The following is a 19,819-nucleotide window of genomic DNA, read 5'->3' as shown; positions in this document are numbered from 1 at the left end:
TTGTTCATAAAATTTGCAAAATAGCTCTTGAATCTACTGCTCTCTTCACGTCCATTGCTCCATTCTAGTCCAAGTCACTATCATTAGCTATTCCCTGAAGCTCTGCAACAAGCTTTTGCTTGGTCTTCCTGCATCAATTTTGACCTCTTTCCAAGTCCTTCACATTGCAGCCAGAGTAACATTTTCGAATACATGTTTAGGCCTAAAATTTGTTTACACCGCTACTAGAATGAAGACCAAATCAGGCCCTCCCCCAACTCTTTGCAATCCAATTCACTGGTTTGCCTTGAACTTGTAAGTGGGCTGCGCTCCATCCCACCTCAAGACTTCAGCATTTGCCATTGCTCCTGCTCCGTGTCAGATCTTAGCTCAACCGTGACTTCCTAGGGCAGGTTTCCTAATTAGGGCAGGTCTCTTTGCTCTCTCAGAGAAGTCCGTGCCTTTCCTTCAGGACACCTTTCTGTCCATATTCTGCAAGATCCAGGAAAACACAGAGCTAGTATCTCTTACAACATAATGCCTGGCACATACCAATGTATGTGCCTAATTGAATTTGTAAACTTCAAGGAAGAGTGGGCGATAATAAATGTGTATCCAGTCCCAGAAAGATCACAAGTAACGGCCGTGACCCACCAGCACAAGCCGACCCGCCTGGACCACAAGACTTATTGCCACTTCCAGTAGCTCCGCCCCTCGGGCTCCGCCCCTCCCTGTGAGTCGGGGGCGGGACATAGAGGTCGCGTGACGTGACAGCAGCCGGCCGCTGATTGGGCTTTCAGCCGCGCTGCTAGGAAAAGGGGCGTGTCAACATGTTCTGATTGGCTGTCGGGCGGCGGCTGGGCGGTGGCGTTGCGGGGGCTGGCGCCGGGAGGGAGGGGACCAGGCAAGGCTGGAAGGGCAGCAACGGCGGGCGGAATGGGTCCTCGCCGCCGGCTTCGCTGAGACTCGCTCGCGTGGGCTGCCCGCGGCGGGCCAGCAGTGGCCGCGGCGGCATGAAGGGCGCTCTGGGAAGTCCCGTGGCCGCGGCCGCCGCAGGCGCCGCGATGCAGGAGAGTTTTGGCTGCGTCGTAGCCAACCGCTTCCACCAACTGCTGGACGACGAGTCGGACCCTTTCGACATCCTGCGCGAGGCCGAGCGCCGGCGCCAGCAGCAGCTGCAGCGCAAGAGGCGCGATGAGGCAGCAGCGGCGGCGGCGGCCGGGGTCGGCAACCGCGGCGGCAGGAGCCCAGCCGGGGCCTTGGGCCACAGACCCGGCGCTGGTGGTGGCCGGAGGGAGTCCCAGAAGGAACGAAAGGGTCTCCCGGCCTCTGGTGCACAGCAGCCGGACAGTCCTGGGGGCGGCCCGCAGCCATCCGGTACGCGCGCCGGGCTGGGCACCTGGGCGCCCCCGGGTAGGCGTGGTGGGCGGGAGAAGGATGGGGTCACTGGGGTCACTCTTCCTCAGCCTCCCCACGACTCCCCCTATGAGACTGGAGTCTTTGGAACCAGTTCCAGAAAGGGGAGGGGGCCATGGGAAGAGTTGGGTTAAGTTGAGCATCCTTGTGGGAGAAGGAAGTAGGAAAGAGGACGGGGTGGGGGGAGGGGTTCACGCCTTTCTAGTCTTTCCCAGCCCTTTCTGGAGGAGTAGGTGTGCAGACTTGGAGTAAGGGTCTCAAAACCCTGGAACTGAACCTTTACAAGTTGGGCAAAGTTGAGGGATGTTGCTGGGGTGGTGTGTGGGGCAAAAACTGGGGTCGCTACTCCGGGTCTCTCTAGTCTAGAGCTAACTGGGACCGTCTCTGTTCTCCAGCCCAACCTCTGCAAGATTCTGGTCGGAGACAAAAAGAGAGGCGTGATGCTAGGGAAGCCCTTCTTAGGGAGGATGGGAGAGGTAGGGCGCACCCGGACCGTGGGGTGATGGCAAGAGCCCGGGGTGTGAGAAGAATCGCCCAGGTGAGGGGCTCAGGCCTCTGTGATGGAGGGAAGGCCTGGGTGACCACAGGGGCAGGCTGTGACGTCGGCCGTGTGCGGAATACGGCGGGGTGGACGCGGGGTCCCAGGCGCCTTCCAAGCTCTCTGTCTTCAACCCCATCCTCTTGCTGTAGCTAGCTTCCAGCAAGCAGTCAGCCAGCATCATGTTTCAGTACAGCATGTGGTATTGATGGGTTGTGTAACTTGTCATTAACTCAGGCTGCTTTCTTTAATCTTTCCAACAAGGATTTTCAGTTTCCCACTTCCTGTTTAGCGAGACCGGCCAACGCAAAAGTTAGTGTGCTACTATATCTGTATTTATGGAGGGAGGGTGCTTAATAATAGTTCATTTCTCACCTGAACTGCATCAGTGGTAGAATCAGCAAGACTATACCTATGTTTCCTAAAATAAGGCTTTAGTCTTAAAGCTTGCCTAAGAAGAGTGTTAGGAATAAGATATGTTGTGTAGTTTGACCACTGCAGCCAGTGTTTGGCAGTGTATTCATCTCAGCTTTACTGGCTATTACCTTGCTTGATAAAAATTGGCAAGTTACAAAATAGTCGGGATATAAAGTACAGCATAGGGAATATAGTCAATAATATGGTAATTACTATGGTGTCAAGGGAGTACTAGGCTTATGGGAGGTGGGATCACTTCATAAGTTATATAAATGTCCAATTACTATGCTATATACCTGAAACTAATATGATATTAAATGTCAAGTGTAATTGAAAAAAATTAAATTATTTTAAAAGGTTGTGCATCCCAGCCCTGAGAGAACAACTGATTTAAGTATTGGGGCTTTAACTCCTGCAACTAGGTAATGTTTACCTTTGTCTGTGAAAAGATCAGCCTATCACTTGAGAATCAGAAAATCAAATTATTATAACACAGATGTTGGAGATTATTTAAAATGCTATCTCAAGACCCCTTGGTAGGGCAGTAAATTTATGAGCCTATTTAAACAGCGAGTGAGATATGATGTACATTTCGTCTTATGTTCTGTTTTTTTCTCTTAAATCTATTTAGATAAATATAAAAGAGTTGAGGAAGGCTAAGCGTTTCTTCTCCCTTTATTTTTTAACAAATGAAAATATGTATTTTTATCCTTTAGTGTGAAACTGAATTTAGTGCTGTTAATATTGCTTTTCAACCTTTACAATTAAAGAATGTCATACATTGTTATAAAGATTTTAAACAACTTAGAAATGTATGAAGTAAAATGAAAATCCTTTATTTTTCATACTGTTAACATAAATGCACATAACTATTTTTTAAAATTTAAATAATATAAACTGGGTTGCAATCAGCTTCTTTCACTTAGCATTGTAATCTGATAAGTTTATAACTCTTTTTGTCAGTTGTTCATGATCCAGATGATCTGGCTTTTGAGATCTATATTAAAAACCCTTAGTTAATTTTGTTGTTAGAATGGATATTTTGTCATTCTAGTTCCTTTTCAAGTATGTGTTATTTCAGGAGCAAGCAGTATTAATTTCCGTTTATGTGGTTACTGGACTGAATTTATCTGTAATGGGTGTTAGCTACTCTCTCAAGGTTGTGTTGCCTTAATTGATGTGGACTCTTCTTTTCTAACACTCAGCATTTTTAATTTCCTTGAATATTGTGAGTGAGTGCCTAATGTAGACAAGACTCAAAGTCAATGAGCATATGTTAAACATAATGAAACATATGCTCATGGCTATATGTCAATGATAAGATTTTCATATGGAAACAGGTTTTTAATGTCTTTCACTATTTAACAATATACATTTAACCCTTAAATAACGCACGTTTGAACTTCACAAGTCTACTTTATACGTGGAGTTTTCAGTTGACTCGACTTGAGAATCAGGTGTACATAGAACTTTGCTAATAAATTCGTTCATGAAGTCTTCAGAGGCTGTTTCCTCTTTACTTTTCCTAGGAAACCTCACTGTAAACTTTATTCTGTTCCTTCATAGGGGTGCAGTATACAGACTGTGTGTGCCAGCATTTTGTTGGAAAGGGCTAATGTTTGTGTTATCTACTTGTAAATGCTGCTCCAGCACAGAAAAACAGTCCTGGTTCAGTTGAAAACTTGATCTCTTAATACTAAATTGTGAGAAAACAATTTTACCCCTAGTATCTTTGCTTTTTGGGTTTTGGAGGGAGAATGTAATGTTTGCAGGGTATTGATATTTATTCTAATAAGCAGTCAGTTATATTGAATGCTTTTTAATCTATACACAGAAACTTTGGAAGAAGCTATAAATGTATTGGCGAATTACAAATTTAACTGATACAATTTAAAAATAACGTTGAGGAAGAGAAGGTGGGATAATATAAATAATTCTGTAGTTGAGTGAAGATACTATGATTTTTTTAAAATTACAGGCTATAAATAGGAAATTTAAATCTATTAAGATAAGTTTTTACATTGAGGGGAAAGTATTGAAAAGTATTGTTACTATTGACATATTTGCTCTATTGCTACTATTGACATATTTGACTATGTCATGATCTACTATAGTTTTCAACTTGTTAGGTAATTAACTTTCATAATAACATTTTCTGCCTTACATTTCAAATGTCTCTTCCAAGTCTAATCTCTATTAGAATATATGTGCCCTCGTATCTGGCATCGCATACCCCTGGGCAACTGGGCATGAGTGTCAGTCTCTGTTTTGTTTCTGCAGTAAAAGCATAATGCTCTGATTATGACAACATTTCCCCCATATCCTAAACATGTCATAAGCTCAGATTATGACTTCAGTACAGGATGTAAATCAGATTTAAGCATGTCTAGGTTATGGGACATTAACTAAAGGTTGAACTTAGTTCTTTTGTGCAACTTTTCACAATTGGAGAAAATACTTTATATTAACTAACAAGTAACAAATTGCACAGTTTTGTTATTGGTGTCCCAGGCACAATTTTTGCTTTAAAATGAGATCAGTAAGGGATTGGAACTATGTTAATATTTACACATGCTCAGTTTATAAAGTTTAGATAGAAAATATTAAGCGAGAAAAGAGAAAAATATGTATAAACGTATTCCTCAAGAGTCGTGTTTATCTTTCCAGAAGTAGAAATGGAAACCAACAACAACAAAAATAACTATTAATTCAAATACATTTAGTATTTTTATAGCTATACAACCAGTGTGGAGGGTAATTTATGTAAAGAAAAATACTATAATAAAAATTGTGCATAATGTTTGAGATGGAGACCTTTTAAATGTATACAAAGAAAAGATAAACATTTTTGGAAGATGATCTAAGAAGTGAACAAAGTTCTTCACAACATATTTACCAAGTATTAGCTGCCTTCACACATAGACTCTGCTTAACATTTTTAAAGCATTAAAACTGTAGAGGAGTAAAGTAAGGCGAGAGGAGAGAGGAAGACTGGAGTGGCCCCGCCCTGGCCCAGATGGTGCTGGCTCCATAGATGTGAGATACCCCTTCAAGGGCTGACTGGCCCTTGGATGATTTGGCAATACCAATTTGGCCTCATGTTTGACAAGTATGATCATAAATGCATAAATCCCATCAAAGAGCAGGAAAATCTGTTTCCAAGTGAAAAATAATAGAGGTAGAAGTACTTAAAACAGCAGCTGATGACAAATTATCGTTGAGGTCTAAAAGTACAATCTAAAGTACAGGGCATTCTTAAATTTTCTGAATGTAGCTTAGCTGCCCATGTTTTGATAAAGCTGCTTTTGTGAAATGTAGTTGATTTAACAATTACATATATCCATAGCTGTTACAGAGTCACTGTGAGATGCCTGTAATTATAGGTTAGTTAGTATAGTTTGTTTACCTTAATCACATTTTCTAGAGCATAAGAAAAAATGTGATTCAATAGTAACTTAAAAGTTTTATTAAAAAGTAGCCGATGCTGAGTAGTAGTAGCATCATGGACTCTTTTCTGAACTTTTTCAAACGTCCTGAATTTTCCTACAACTTTGATTTCTAGAAAAGTGAAATTTAAACATGCTTGTTAATAATGTGCTGTTGCAGACCTTGTGTTCCAGCTCTCCCCTTTGATTTTTCACTGGCAGGCCAGAAACGACCTCCTAGAAGAGGGGAGCAGCAAGGATGGAATGATAGCCGGGGGACAGAGGTGACGCTGGATAGAGCAGAGCGGAGATCTTACAGAGACTACCAACCCTATGAGACTGAGAGGCAGGCGGAGTTTACACCTGAGAAGTTGACAGATGAAAAGTATGTATTGCAGACAGACCTCGTCCAGGAGGATTGGGGAACCAGAAGGGTTATCAGAGAACTACTAGCCTTTGCAATCTTTTCATAGTATCAGTCCTGGGAATATTTTGCCAATTCAAGTAGCAAATCATATGACCTTAGGTGACAGATAAAGGATCTTCCATTTATCTCCCAGGTGACCTTGGTTTAGGAAATGATTTTATGATGAAAAAAGAATTGTTATTGGTTACTATGAAAAGCGCTCTCGTAAAAAACTGCACAAGAGTATGTTAGACTGGTTAAATTTTCTTTTGAAGTTTAGGCTAGGGATATAATTATGTTTTTGATTTACCATTACTAATTTAGACTACTAATGAATTTAAACAAATTCCCTGCCCCGTGTTCAGGTCAATAGGCTATCATGATGAAATTTGAAGAAAAATGGGTATAACGTGTAACACCGATTTCTGGCTTCCAGCCTCCTCTAGAAGGTTCTCTGACCTGGAAGATGGTCTCGGGCTGGTACAGTCTGACACCACTACTGAGTGATGTGGCAGCATGCAGGCCATTGTGCCCACCTGTACACAGGTAGCAGTCCTTGTTCCCAAGGACAGGTGCTTGCTTCCTAAAGATTCTGTTTAATTATTAAACCTATACAGCACTGAGTTTAGATTAAACCAAAACAACTTGCGAATCACAGTCAAAGGAAAATAAAAGGTAAAACTAAGGATGATTATAGTAGTGTACAGTTCAATGTCAAGGGAGTCATTATTCCCAAAATCTTTCAACTTCTTGACTACTAATTCCATTTCGGATCCTGGCTACAAGTTTTCGCTGAAGAGCATGGCTTGGTAAAACTATATACTAGAGCCCATTAAAATAAGCCAAAAAAAAAAAGAAGAAGAAGAAGTCTAGCAGAGAATAGCTCAGTCTGAGAGGGTTGAGCAGGTGGTAACTTCTGCAGATCTCTTCTCTAGCAGGTACACATTCAGAACATTCAGATGGTGTATCTGCCACCATATTGGCGGGTAAAGGTTAGAAAACAGCCTAATTATGCCTTCTTTGGTGATTACTTCAAATCTGTTTTGTAAAGGTCACAGTTTACATGCTTATAAAATGGCTTCTGGATCAGAGCTGCTTATTTTAGGAAGCATTTGTGTATTTTTTTTTCTCACTTCAGGAATTCTTGTGTCTTTCTCAGTGTATCACATTAGAAATATGTGGAAATAAGGTAATTATAGCTCAAAAGCACAAACCCATGTTTCTAGCTTTTTTTTTAGTAGCAAAACTATGAGTCTTTAGATAGGTCTTTACATGTTATCATGAAAAGATGCCTATTAATTATACATGTATGTAAGGGTAGGGGTAGGGTGGGATATGGGATTATGAAGGGATCTTTTCTTTTTCCTCAAAAATAATTTCAGATTTACAGAAAGTTGCAAGAATTATACATATACCCTCATCCCGATTCCCCAAATTTTAACATTTTACATTTGCTTTATCATACCTCTCCTTCCCTTTCTCCCTCTTTTTCTTCCCCTACACATTCTTTCTGTGTGTCTTAGCTATATTTCTCTCATACACACACACACACACACACACACACACACACACACACCAAACAGAAGAAGAAGTGGGAACACACACACACACACACACACACACACACACACACACACACACACACACACACCCCTTCTTTCTTTGTCATTTGAGAGTAAGATGAGGGAATGTCCTTTTATCCCTAAATACTTTAAAAAATATATTTCCTGAAAATATGGTACAATTATCAAAATTATTAACATTGATACAATTCGATTGCATTCTCTAAATTATGTAATCTATAGACTACTCAAATTTTAACAAATGTCCAAGTAGTGTCCTCTTACCAAAAAAATAGTCTGGTTCCAAATCCATTCCAAGAATGTGCATTTCATTTAGTCTTCTTTCATTTGGAACAGCTCCTTAGTCTTCCTTTATCTTTTATGAAATTTGACATTTTTGAAGAGTTTGTGCCAGTTGTTCTGTGGTACAGCCCAGAATTTGAGCTCGTCTGATATTTTCTCATAAAACAAGCTTGTGCACTTTGGCAGGACTACCACAGAGGCAAGGGCTTGTATCTTTCTCAGTGTATCATGTTAGAAACAGGTAGGAATTTTTACTTTCAACGAAGTTTGAATTTTTGGATAAGTCGTGCTATCAGAAGACATTTTTCTTAGTTTCTTAAAAAGCACTGTTCTATTAATAAAGGTCCATAAGATCTTCGATAAAAATAATTAATAGTCACTTTAGACAACTTGGAAAATGTGTGAAATTATATATAAAAAAAAGTTTAAGCCACCTATCTTAACATCCGAGATGATTACTCTTAACACTTGACGTATTTTCCTTTTTTTTAATACATAGATATACTTAGATGTTAAGATGATAATGCATGTACACTGAGTGTATTCTTTTCCCTGAACATGGCAGAAGTTTTTTCCATGTCATTAACAATGTTTGGTAAGCATTTTTAATGGTCCTGTTATGATCTGTTGTTTGGATATGTTATAATGTAATCATTCCCTTAGTGTTGGACTTTTGTTCATCTTCTAGTTTTTGCTTTATAAATAATACCCAATGAGTAGCTTTTTGTATATGTAGAGACTTTCCTATATGGAGTTTTAGAAGTGGGAATCCCAGTTAGAGTCATAAATCAGTGGTTCTCAGCTGGGTGTTGTGGACACAAATCTGAGACTCAGTTGTCCTTCTGCACAAGGTCGGATGGGTACATATAGTGTGAAAACATAATTCGAGTGAGGGGGCATTGATACATAGTGATTAATCACTATCCTAGTAACCTATCAATTTACTCTATTATTAATAACCTATAAAAGCCTTTCTCATAGCCCTTTCTCAGGACTTGAATATAATGAACTGTTTGATCTTTGCTTATTTGATAGTGAAAAATGGTATCACTTTGCATGTATGATACCTATACATGTTCATTAGACAGAATTATAGAATCTTGATAATCTTAATAGACTATCTTAATTCAGTCCTCTTGATTTATCGATAAGGAAACAAAGAGCCAGAATCTCGATAATGTAGACTCCGGTCACAGCCAGCTGACATGATTTTTTATTCACCTAAAGTGGAACTCATGTTTTCATGTAGAAGTAACGTAAATGGTGCTCAGAGTAACTGTCAGGGTGGCTCGCATGTAGAGATCAGCCACATATGTCACTTGTTGCATGTGGTCTGGGAGTGCATCTGCTGTTTTTAATGCAGTAGGAATTTTTCTTTAGGCTCCAAATGATGAACTTAAGTGAACTCTTAGACTTTTAGGAAATTAGTTTGCCTCTGTCTGGATACATTTTGATTTGTTTCTTTGGCTCTTTTTGCAATTTACTGCTGGTCATTTAAAGTTAGTTCCATTCTGAGAGAATCAGATGTTTCAGTTTTTTTCCCCTCCTCATAGGGAAGCATTTAAAAAAATCGTGGTAAAATATACATAATATTTACCATTTTGACCACTTTTAAATGTATAGTTCAGTGGCGTTCAGTCCATTCACATTGTTGTGCAACCATCACCACCATCCTTTCCTAGAACCTTTTCCTCTTCCCCAGCTGTAAACACCAACTCCCCATTTCCATGTCCGTGAGCTTCATTCCCTTTACATGTAAAACAGGTACTCAATGTCTACTTACTAGGATTATTGTAAGAGAGTGGGTGACAGGCATGTAAAGCGGGATGCTTAGCTCAAATGTTATTTTCCTTTTGCTTGTGAGTACATCACAAAGCTTCCTAAGTGAAGTATGGAATTCCTCAGTCTCACTAACCTATGAAAAAGAAGATGTATTTTATGATAAGGGGATAATAAAGAAGCAATTGAGAATATATTTAATTGGGAGTAAGGTGGGAGTAAGCCTGTGGAGTAAAAGAATAATGGTTTAAGGGATTCAGATATACCAGAACACATAGCTGTTTTTAGGGTCAGTATCATCACTATTATAGTTTAAATGAATTTGTTATTTTGTCTGTATCTGATTTAGATTTCCTGTAAATTTAGACCGGATTTTGACTGTTGCATTATTTGCCATTATGTTTTTGTGCTTCATTTTCTCTCAATTTTTAGGTAGACTTTTTTCCTTTCATGGCCCTTTCTAACTCCTGGTTAAGAACTGTTACTTTCCTTTTGTCATTGTGTTAACTCCACTTTAGGTGTAATATAGAATCAGATTTTACAACGATAATCTCTAAACATTTGATTTTGTTCAGGGGAGGTAGGAAACAGAAAAGGCAACTTGGAAAATTTATTTAGGATGATGTTTCTTATAAGAGACTGGCATAAAGTTAATGATCGATGCTTCTATATTTCGTTATCTTTTTGAGTAAGGAAAATTAGGAGTTTTGTATCTTTTACCCATGATTGTATAGTAGCTTTTTAATGTAACATTTTCAGCCATAAAAGTAGATTGGAACATACCTCTAGTTCTGGTATTTGAGCCACTAATGCCCCATTAGATTTCAGTAAGTAATTTGTTGTGCCTTTAATGTTTTTAAAAACCTCGACAAATTAAAAAATAATATATCTTATTAAACTAGGGGTTAATGATAAAACGATGTGATCCTTTCCACAGGAGCTTTGAGTCTTGTGGAGGAGACGAAAATCCTCATGAAAAGTAGTGGCGACCAGATATGAGGCAGAGACAGGTGTGAGAAGTAGGTGGGCAGCTAGGCTCTGGGTTTAGTGGGTGTCGCAGGGGAAGAAGGGAGGAGTGGAAAAAAGGCCTGGTTCTTGGCTTGGGCACTCTTGTGTTGTGAGTTAGGAACTGTAGAAGCAAGCGGTCAGTGTTGCTCATATGTCTGCAGGGCTGAGGGATGTCCAGGAAGTAACTGGCTTTGTGGCCTGGAATCAGAGAGACCCCCAAGTGAGAGAGACAGGGTGGCATGAATGAGGGCAGTGTAAGACAAGGACAGTATATGCGGGGAACTGAAAGTTGAGAATGCCAGTGCACTTATGGGCAAATGGGTGTCCAGGAGAACGAGGGAGGCAACTGTGGGCAGAGCACCAAGACGTGGTAGGTGAAAAAGGCAAGGTACAGAACTTTTTCCTTTGTGTGACTCCGGAAGTACCTGCCTCTGAGAAGTAGAAATACATGGCTAAGAAGCAAGGGTGTACCATGTGAATTTTGTACCATGCGTGGGTATTACCTATTGCAAAAATAATTTTTAAGGACAGGCTAGGAAAGAGAAGCAAGAAAGGCCAGAGGAAAATATAGTGGTCAGCAGTGTCATATGGTGAATGGGGGATCAGATGACATGAAAATAAAAGTTGCTATTGGATTTGACAACGGAGGATTTTCAGTTGTCCTTGGAAGTTTATGTGGGGCAATAGAAGTCAGGTTGTTGTAGGTTAATCTTTTCAGTCCTAAATGTCATTGACTGGTTTTATTTTTGGGACAGGGAGATTTGGGAGGGGGCATAATTTGAAGTTTAACCATTTTTCTTGTTGTACAAAACATTCCAAATTTAACTTAAATATTTAGTATTAGAACTGGAATAAACCCTAGAGTCTCCTTATCTAATAATCTCCTCATTTTATAAATGAGGAAGCAATATCTAGAGAGAGAAAGGGCTAGCCCTCTACAGATTACTATAAGACCTGCCCAGGACCTGCTTCTTTTTGATGGCTCTCCCACTTAGCAGCCATATGACCTGGGGCAAGTTACCTACCTCCCCTGTGCCTCAGTTTCCTCATCTTGGGCAGTAGTTATGTATTACACATTTGTTTGTGAGAATAAATGACTATGTGAAGTGCTCAGAACAATGCCAGTAAAAGTTAACTATTTATTCATTATTCAAGCCACCATTCTTTCTAATGTATTATAGCCATTATAATGTCCTTCTAGAATTTTTTATCTCAAAAAAGCCTTATCTCTTTACTCTAATTCACTGCTTTTTATTATACCCATTTTTTCCTAGACCAGTCGATAGATTTGATCGAGAAAGACCACTGAGAGGACGCGGAGGCCCAAGGTGGGGCCTGAGGAGCAGAGGCAGAGGTGGTCCTGGGAACAGAGCTTTTGATGGTTTTGACCAGAGAGGGAAACGGGAATTTGAGAGATACGGTGGGAATGATAAAATGTAAGTTTTTTGTAAATACTATTTTCACCGTAAGATCTTAGTCATACCTAGTATGAATCTGTTGTTTGTTAATATTTAGTTGACTTTATATAGTATGCTGTTATTCCTGAGGGAGCTGATCCTAGGACAGCTTTTATGATCATCTTTTCTGAGTTGGAGATCGACTGGAGACTAGCTTCCAGTTTAAGGGAGTATTTTTTCTTTCTTTAGAGCAATCAGAACTGAAGACAGTGTGGGTGGATATGGAGTTCGCACCTGGGGATCAGGTAAAGATACCAGGTATGGTGCCAATATCTGCCTTCTGTGAACCTACAATTCAGTGGAAATCCCTGAATCTTTATTTGCCTTTGGTAAAAATTTTGTCCTCTGTGTTGTGCTTGCATTGTCTTTATACTGGTGTACCCTTAAGTAGAGATCATGATTAGATTTGAAAACTGCTTTTAAAATTCTTTCATTTTATCTTATTTTAGCCAAACAAATTTGTGTATTTGCTGATGCCTCAAGCACATGACATTGTACATTTGCATATGCCTCAGAATGCTTTTTAAATTCCTAGGTATTCTATACTTTATTTTTTTGTTACCTTCCAAAGTTCTTGTGTACATTGCATCTTGATTTCTTGAAATCATTTGCAGATCAAAGCTCAGTGACAGGTTTCACCTAAGGTTCAAATTTGGCATTTCTCTGAGGCATCACGGTGTCTCAGACCTGTGGCAGTTTGCTCCTTAGAGAAGGTAATTGGTTCTGCTCTTTCTGTCATTTCACATCTGTAGGGACAGTGCCTTCCTGTTGTCTGCAAAAGAATAGGTACACAACACTTCAGGGCAGTGCAGGGCGAGGAATGGGTCGCCTTGGGACATGCTGCAGGGCCGGCTTTCCACAGATTTGAATGCTTGAGGAGACCCAGACTTCCACTTTTCTTCTTTTGAAGACTATAAGCTTTTTACAGAAACTTTTTTCTCTTAAATCATTATCCTTAAAGACAAATATGTACAATAATAGCAAATGTGATATTAGATTTACTACCGTGTACATCTGTATTGTCCTTGAAAGGAAGAGAAAGTTGTTGAACGTTCTCAATCTGTAATTCCGTAGGATCTCAATTACAAATCTTTTCATTGTGTTTTATTTTGCTGTGATGATATATTTTTAAGAAGTAATACACGCACCTTCTGAATCACCTGATTTACTACTTTATCTAATACTCCTACTCCATTTCAGTTTGCATTTGAATTTAAAATTATTTTGGCTCCAAGTCATTACTTACCCCTAATGGGTCAGTGTTGGCCTTGTAACATGAAGAGGTGACCATATGTTCTCCTTGTAGACTGGCGTCTCGTCTGAAGATGAGGTGCCTCATGACACTCATTTTGGATTGGTTTGTGAGTTATAAGTCAGAGCTCTGAGGTAGTAGTAACTTGTAATTGAAAGATTTTTTTGTAGGTAAGACTTTAATTGCTTATTTAATAGAGACTTTGATTTCATGTACTATGTGAAAACCATGTAGTACAGTAGAGTTATGTGCTACTTTGTGTGCGTGTGTGCACGTGTGTGTGGCACTTTTGATGAATGAGAAAAGAGCAGAGATGAGCCTAACAGTAAGTGATATATCCATGTCTGGCGAGGCCAGATGCCGCATAATGCACAGTAGGGGTGAGGATTCTCTGTAGTTTGGTATTCCTGTTTGAAGACATTGGCAGCATAACTAGACTTGTGGACAAGCTGTTTTTAAAATAGTGTGACTGAGCAATTTCTGGTGTTACTGGTTTTCAGAACAGTGATTGCCTGTGCTGAAAATAGAATTTTCTCCATTGGCAGTAGTTTAAAAAATATAGTGTCAAATATTATTTTCTTGTTATCAGTTGGAATAGACAACCACGAATGTAGTTTTTGATAATGTTGCCTTCCAGCTTCTGTTGCGAAGAGCGAGACGGTTTTATGTAGTAATCAAGCAACATTTATTTGGTTAAGATCTGTTCACTGTCATAGATTTGGTTAAGTGTGAAGTCTGATTGAATTTGAACTGGAAAACAAAGACTTGAGGTGTTTCACATTGATTTGTGGAACATACTTGTGCAAACAGGCATTTTTTCGTGTTAGAATAACTAAAGTCAGAATGTAGATAGACTTGGGCCCTGGAACTATATCTTTCTTCTAATTAATCCAACGTTGGTAATTTACATCAAACAACATTAAAAAATCTGCCACAATAAATTATAGCTAATTTTGAAACTTCATTGTTTTGTAGTTTTTGTCATATGGTTCTATAAGAGCCACAAGTACAATGTTAGTTTTATGTTTAGTCATAAAATAATTTAGGTCAATACAGGATGGAGATCTGTGATTTTTCTTTAAAATCAGTTGCTCAATAGACTAGTGGTTACCAGAGTGTAGGGGGAGGGGAGATGTAGATAGGGTAAAAGGAGTCAAATATGTGGTGACAGAAAGAAATCTAACTATAGGCAGTGAACACACAATACAATATATGCCTTATTGTTGAATTTTATACCTGAAACTTACTAGATTTCATTAACTAATGTCACCATAATAAAAATTAATTAATTTAAAAAAAGAAAAGAAAATCAATTGCTCAAGTTTAAGAAATTCTTGTTTTCACATAGTCTCTTTGTTTTGTATTCTGCTTTTTTTACCTTTATCTTTGTAACCCTTTTATGAATTTTAATTGTTGAAAGCTATGAACAGTTAGTACACCTATGTTTTTTATCCCCTTGGTTGTTATGTGGCCAAGGAAATAAAGAGAAAGTTGGTGTAATTCAGTGCTGCAGCTGCTGCTGGACTTTGGGGCTCCTGGATGCTAAAAACTCCGATGACCTTGCTGGGTTAGGCCAATGTGCCAGAAGCGGTCTTTGTGAAAGGGCTACCGCTGAGCAGAGCAGCAGCGATGTCTTTCCAAGCATGAGTGCGTTTGATTTGGGACCTTTTTTAAAAGTAAAAACTATTCTAATTTTGTGTTGAAAAACTGACTTGTTTTTTAAAGTTGATTACAATAGCTTTGAGTTGATAATAAAAATTTTTTAAAGTTTATTCTGTTATTACAGTTCAATTTATGTTTACTTTTTTTAAAAAAGCTGGGTTCTATTTGTAAAGTGTAAGATATTTCTAATGGATATATAATAATATCCACTATATCGACTTTATATATCTATTACATACATACTCAATTATATTGACTAATTTTAGCATTTTTCTGAAAATGAAATTTATTTTACTGGGACTTTTTTTTAAAAGTAACGTTCGGATAGATTAATGTTAATATAAAAAGGAAGAATTAAGATCATATACATTAAAATTCAAATTGTTTTCATTGTGTTGTAATTTTCTAATCTGTAGATTGTATTTAGATGTGCTGGTTTATAAATTAGTGTTTCAAAGCCTTTTTTTTTCTGGTATAGTTACCACCAGCTTGTTTGTAATCCTATACACTTATTTTTGTGGAACGTTTTTACTTTCTTACCATTTTCTAAAAGTTTGATATGGCATATTCTTATCTAAGTCATTTAACACCCTAGAGAATCCACAACATTCTCTAACAGGTTGAGGATTTTTATGGCCCCCATTAATATTGGGAATTTCCTAAGATAATAAGAGTTTTGAACAATTCTTCTGGTTCTTTACAATCTGTGTTTAATTTTAGGCCATTTATAGAAACTTCTGTTTCTCAAAGTATTTTTCACATTTGTGGAAATAATTGATATGATATGGATTAGCAAGAGCATTTTTTCGTTTTCATTTTGATGTGGGTTACCTGTATGTGTATAAAATTCCTTTGAAGGATATTAAGAAAAAGGACATTGAAATGTTCTTTTGTATCTTAAATATCTAAGAGCATTGATATGAACAAGTCTGTGTGACGAGAGTGGGTCTTACTGCTTTTCAGTGACGTGGAGCTGATGGTGCCGATGGAGGAGACTGCTGTGCTGGAGGAGCCACCAGGTTCCCTGGAGGAGGGGTCTCCAGCCAAGTAGGTGTTTCATTCATTTTCCACATTGGGGTGTTGGTCTTTTTCTTACCGATTTTTAAGAGCTCTTCACAGATCAGGAAGCCCAGCCTTTTGTCATATCACAGGGTTGATCTACTTAATGTATTAATGAATAATCAAACTAATTAGTAACTCAAATAATCTAATGAATCATTATTAATGATAATTAATGGGTTAAATTCAAGTCTTCTGTTCTATGCCCACCACCACTTTTCCATCAGCAGCCTGCTCTGCACTGTCAGGACCCCCTTCTCTCGTGTCTTTATTCTCTCCCAGTCTCTCCCTCTTTTCTTCATGCAGCCAAGGTCTCTGGTCTATCTCTAGCACTCCTGCCAACTCTTTAAACTCTCTTGCCCCTTAAATTTTTGTTGTATCTTGCTAGCAGACTCTGCCTCCTAGATCACGATTAGCTACTATCTGCCTTCTCTCCGTCTGCATCCCCCGGCTGATCACTACAAGTCACAGCGGGGCTGGTGGGAACCCCTGTAAATGCTTGATCACCAGCATTGTGAGATGAGCCCTCAACACCACCCAGCAATCCCCATTTCTTGAGTTTACTCTTTCTCTACCCCGCTCTATGACTGATTTAATCCTTCTTGTTTTCTCAAAGCCCTGACACTGCCTCCTACTTGTCCACACCACCTCTTTCATTTTCTAGATGTAACTTTGCCCCCGATATCACAGGGAAATTAGGAGCCATCAGATGGGAAACTTCATCACCTTCTCACTCCCAAAAGTGCAAACCTGCAGGTGTAGACCTGCATGCTTCCTAGCCTCCATCCCTTGTAGTAAAGTGAAGGTACCATCTCTCCTCCCACTTCTTCAGGATTTGGATCTTGGATACTGTTTCCTGTTGACTTCACAGAAACCTCACATCATCACTTAGCCCCTTCCTTTTTAGGTATACTTGCCTCCTTCTTTCCAACTCCGGTCTTTCAATCAACATTCTAAATATGCTCAATTTCTCCTATTTTAAATCTGCTTTTGCCCCTCTTTCTTAATTAGCTACCTTTTTCAGAGTCATGTACTCTTTCTTCCTGTCCTCCCCTCTCTCTTAATCCTCACTTCACATCTGGCTCTGTCCTTGTTGCCCTTCTGAAAAAGTCACCACATTGTCTCAGGCCTAATAGGTGTTTTGGTCTGTGTTGTTTTTGACCTCTCAGAGCATCTGACTTTATCTATTTCTTCTTGAGCTTACCCTACCTTTGGTTTCTGTGTTTCCTGCCCTCTTCTGGCTTTCCTTCTGCTTCTCAGCTCCATTTTTGCACACTCATCTTTGTCTTTCTTGTCTTTTAAAGTATTGAGTTATTCAGGGCTTTGCCTCAGGCTTTCTTTTCTTTCTTCAGCATCTCTTTATAGCAGCGGTCCCAACCTTTTTGGCACCAGAGACTGGTGCTCCTTTGAGAATCTAATGCCTGATGATGATCTGAGGGGAGCGGCTGCAAATGCAGATGAAGCTTCACTGGCTTCCCCACCGCTCACCTCCTGCTGTGTGGCCTGGTTCCTAACAGGCCACGGACTGATACCAGTTCTCAGCCCGGCGGGTGGAGACCCCCGTTTTATGAGATCTCATGCACCACGAAGCTTGAATTGCCATTTATATGCCAACTCCAGAATATATGCCTCTGACTCCAAACTTCAGCATGGACTCCTGGCCTGTGTACCCACCTGCCTGCTAGACACCTCCCTTTCAACATCTCAAATGCTCTTCCTGCACAGCTTATCCAGGACTGAGGTCCACACACCTCCGGTCCTCATTAAGTGTTTCCATGTTGTGGAACAACATTGCCATTCATCCATTCATACAAACTAGAAACGTAGGAATCATCCTTGAAACTTCCTTCTTCTTGACCTCCTCCCTCCCCCAAGTCCAATCAGTCACCCTGCCTGGGTTATTTGTATCTTCTAATATCCACCACCTCAACTTACCACCGTCGTCACAGGTGATATTTGATCAGTCACCTTAGCTCCTGAGAGGGCTCCCTGCATTCTATCCTTCCACCGACTGTCGCCATACCAGAAGTGACTTTCACACTGGCAGTCTGATATTCATGCTTCATGCCTTGGATTAGACCTCTGCTGGCTTCCTGTCCTTTTTCTGTTCCTCGTCCTGGCTTGCATGGTCCTGCAGGTCCTGCATCGTTTGGCCCCAGAGCTCCTGTGCGTTCTCTGGGTTCACAAGTTGGCCCTTATTTTATGTTTCCAAATACCTTTCTCCTGCCCTTCCCCTACACCTGCCACTAAACTTTTGCAAGTACCATTTCCTTTTTCTCTGTACCTCTCCTCCAAGCCCCCTTCCATCTTTCACCTATTTAACTTTCATTTATCTTTCAGCTGCCAAGAGGCAGGGTGTCTGGTGGTAAGAGCATGGACTCCAAGCCAGTATACTGGGTTCCGATCCCAGCTCTGACACTTACTAGTTTGGGCAAGTTTTTTAATCTCTGTGCCTCGATTTTCCTCATCTGTAAAATGGGAATAGTAATGAGATCTACGTCAGAGAGTTGTTATTAGGAGACAGGGGATGTGTTTATGTGGTAGAGTGGGGCTTGGCATATATTAAGTGCTCTATAAATATCTGCTATCATTATTGTTATTTGTTGCAAGAGTAAAATGCTACAATGATTGTTAAAGCTGTTAATTTACCAGTCATTCAAAACAACTAAAAAAAATACATTTAATTAAAGAAATAAATTAACAGTTAATATGACAGTGAGTTAACTAAATAGGTTAACAGTGTATACGAATGTTGAGAAAATGAGTTAACTCTTAGGAAAAATTATATCCTTTTTGAGCCAATAAACCATTTGTACAAATTCAGGTAACTTAAGGCAGAATAATAGAGAATAAATTATAGCATTACTCTAATCTGTAGAGTTGATCAAGGTACTCTAGCACTGATAGTAGTAGACAAAATAATTCTTTCAATTAATCAATTACTCTGAAAGACAAAATAATACTTAATGATTGGTGGCAGTCTCATTGTCTGCAATATCCTAGCAGAGCCGGCCAGCAAATCTTTGTCTTTCTTTTCTGTCAACCATGAGCATTTAGTTAGAATAGCAGGAGCTACACTGTAGAGCAGCTGCACAGGCAGTCGAATGGCAGATTGTGCTGAGAAATTTTTGTTTCTGCACTACCTTATCAAGTGTTAAAATTATTAGTAAAATTTTTAATAGTTAGAATTTTTTGTTAATTTCAAAATTAAGCTTGTATGTGAGAAATAATACATTTGAGAATGGTGATGCTTATTCAGCCAAAATGTATATTCAGAGCCTCTCTTGGTTTAGAACTTCTTGATAGATGAATTTAATGTACAAGCTTTATAATTTTGGATTTTATACTTACGTCTGTAACCCTTTTTTAAAAAAAAGTAATATGTATTTATTTGATCAATTTTGAGTTGATTTTTGTATACGGTGTGAGGTATGGATAGAAGTCCCCCCTTTTTTTTCATATGCATATCCAGTTATTCCAGCATATTGAACATCCACCTCCTAAATCAGTTGCCCATGTATATATCGTATATATCGGCCTATTTCTGTACTCTCTG

At 39.3% G+C, this 19,819-nt stretch overlaps 1 protein-coding gene across 5 annotated transcripts in view; it reads left to right on the top strand.

Annotated features, from left to right (window-relative positions):
- The first annotated feature begins 876 nt into the window (after nucleotides 1-876).
- HABP4 (hyaluronan binding protein 4) overlaps nucleotides 877-19,819 on the top strand; it is a 29,750-nt gene continuing 10,807 nt past the window's right edge. The window contains exons 1-6 of one of the 5 annotated variants that reach the window (XM_025051674.1): nucleotides 878-1,356; nucleotides 2,198-2,245; nucleotides 5,998-6,160; nucleotides 12,108-12,161; nucleotides 12,480-12,548; nucleotides 16,168-16,251. In XM_025051674.1, coding sequence (XP_024907442.1) covers nucleotides 993-1,356; nucleotides 2,198-2,245; nucleotides 5,998-6,160; nucleotides 12,108-12,161; nucleotides 12,480-12,548; nucleotides 16,168-16,251 — 782 coding nt within the window. In that variant the 5' untranslated portion in view covers nucleotides 878-992. Of the gene's footprint in view, nucleotides 1,357-2,197; nucleotides 2,246-5,997; nucleotides 6,161-12,107; nucleotides 12,270-12,479; nucleotides 12,549-16,167; nucleotides 16,252-19,819 lie in introns of all 5 variants that reach the window. The other 4 variants (XM_025051672.1, XM_025051673.1, XM_006918810.3 and 1 more) reach the window with 4 other exon arrangements.

Source organism: Pteropus alecto, unplaced genomic scaffold (assembly GCF_000325575.1).
Source record: "Pteropus alecto unplaced genomic scaffold, ASM32557v1 scaffold138, whole genome shotgun sequence".
In the NCBI taxonomy this organism is placed as follows: Eukaryota; Metazoa; Chordata; class Mammalia; order Chiroptera; family Pteropodidae; genus Pteropus; species Pteropus alecto.
Note: the sequence above shows the minus strand (reverse complement) of the source record. Positions and strands in the feature narration are given on the sequence as shown.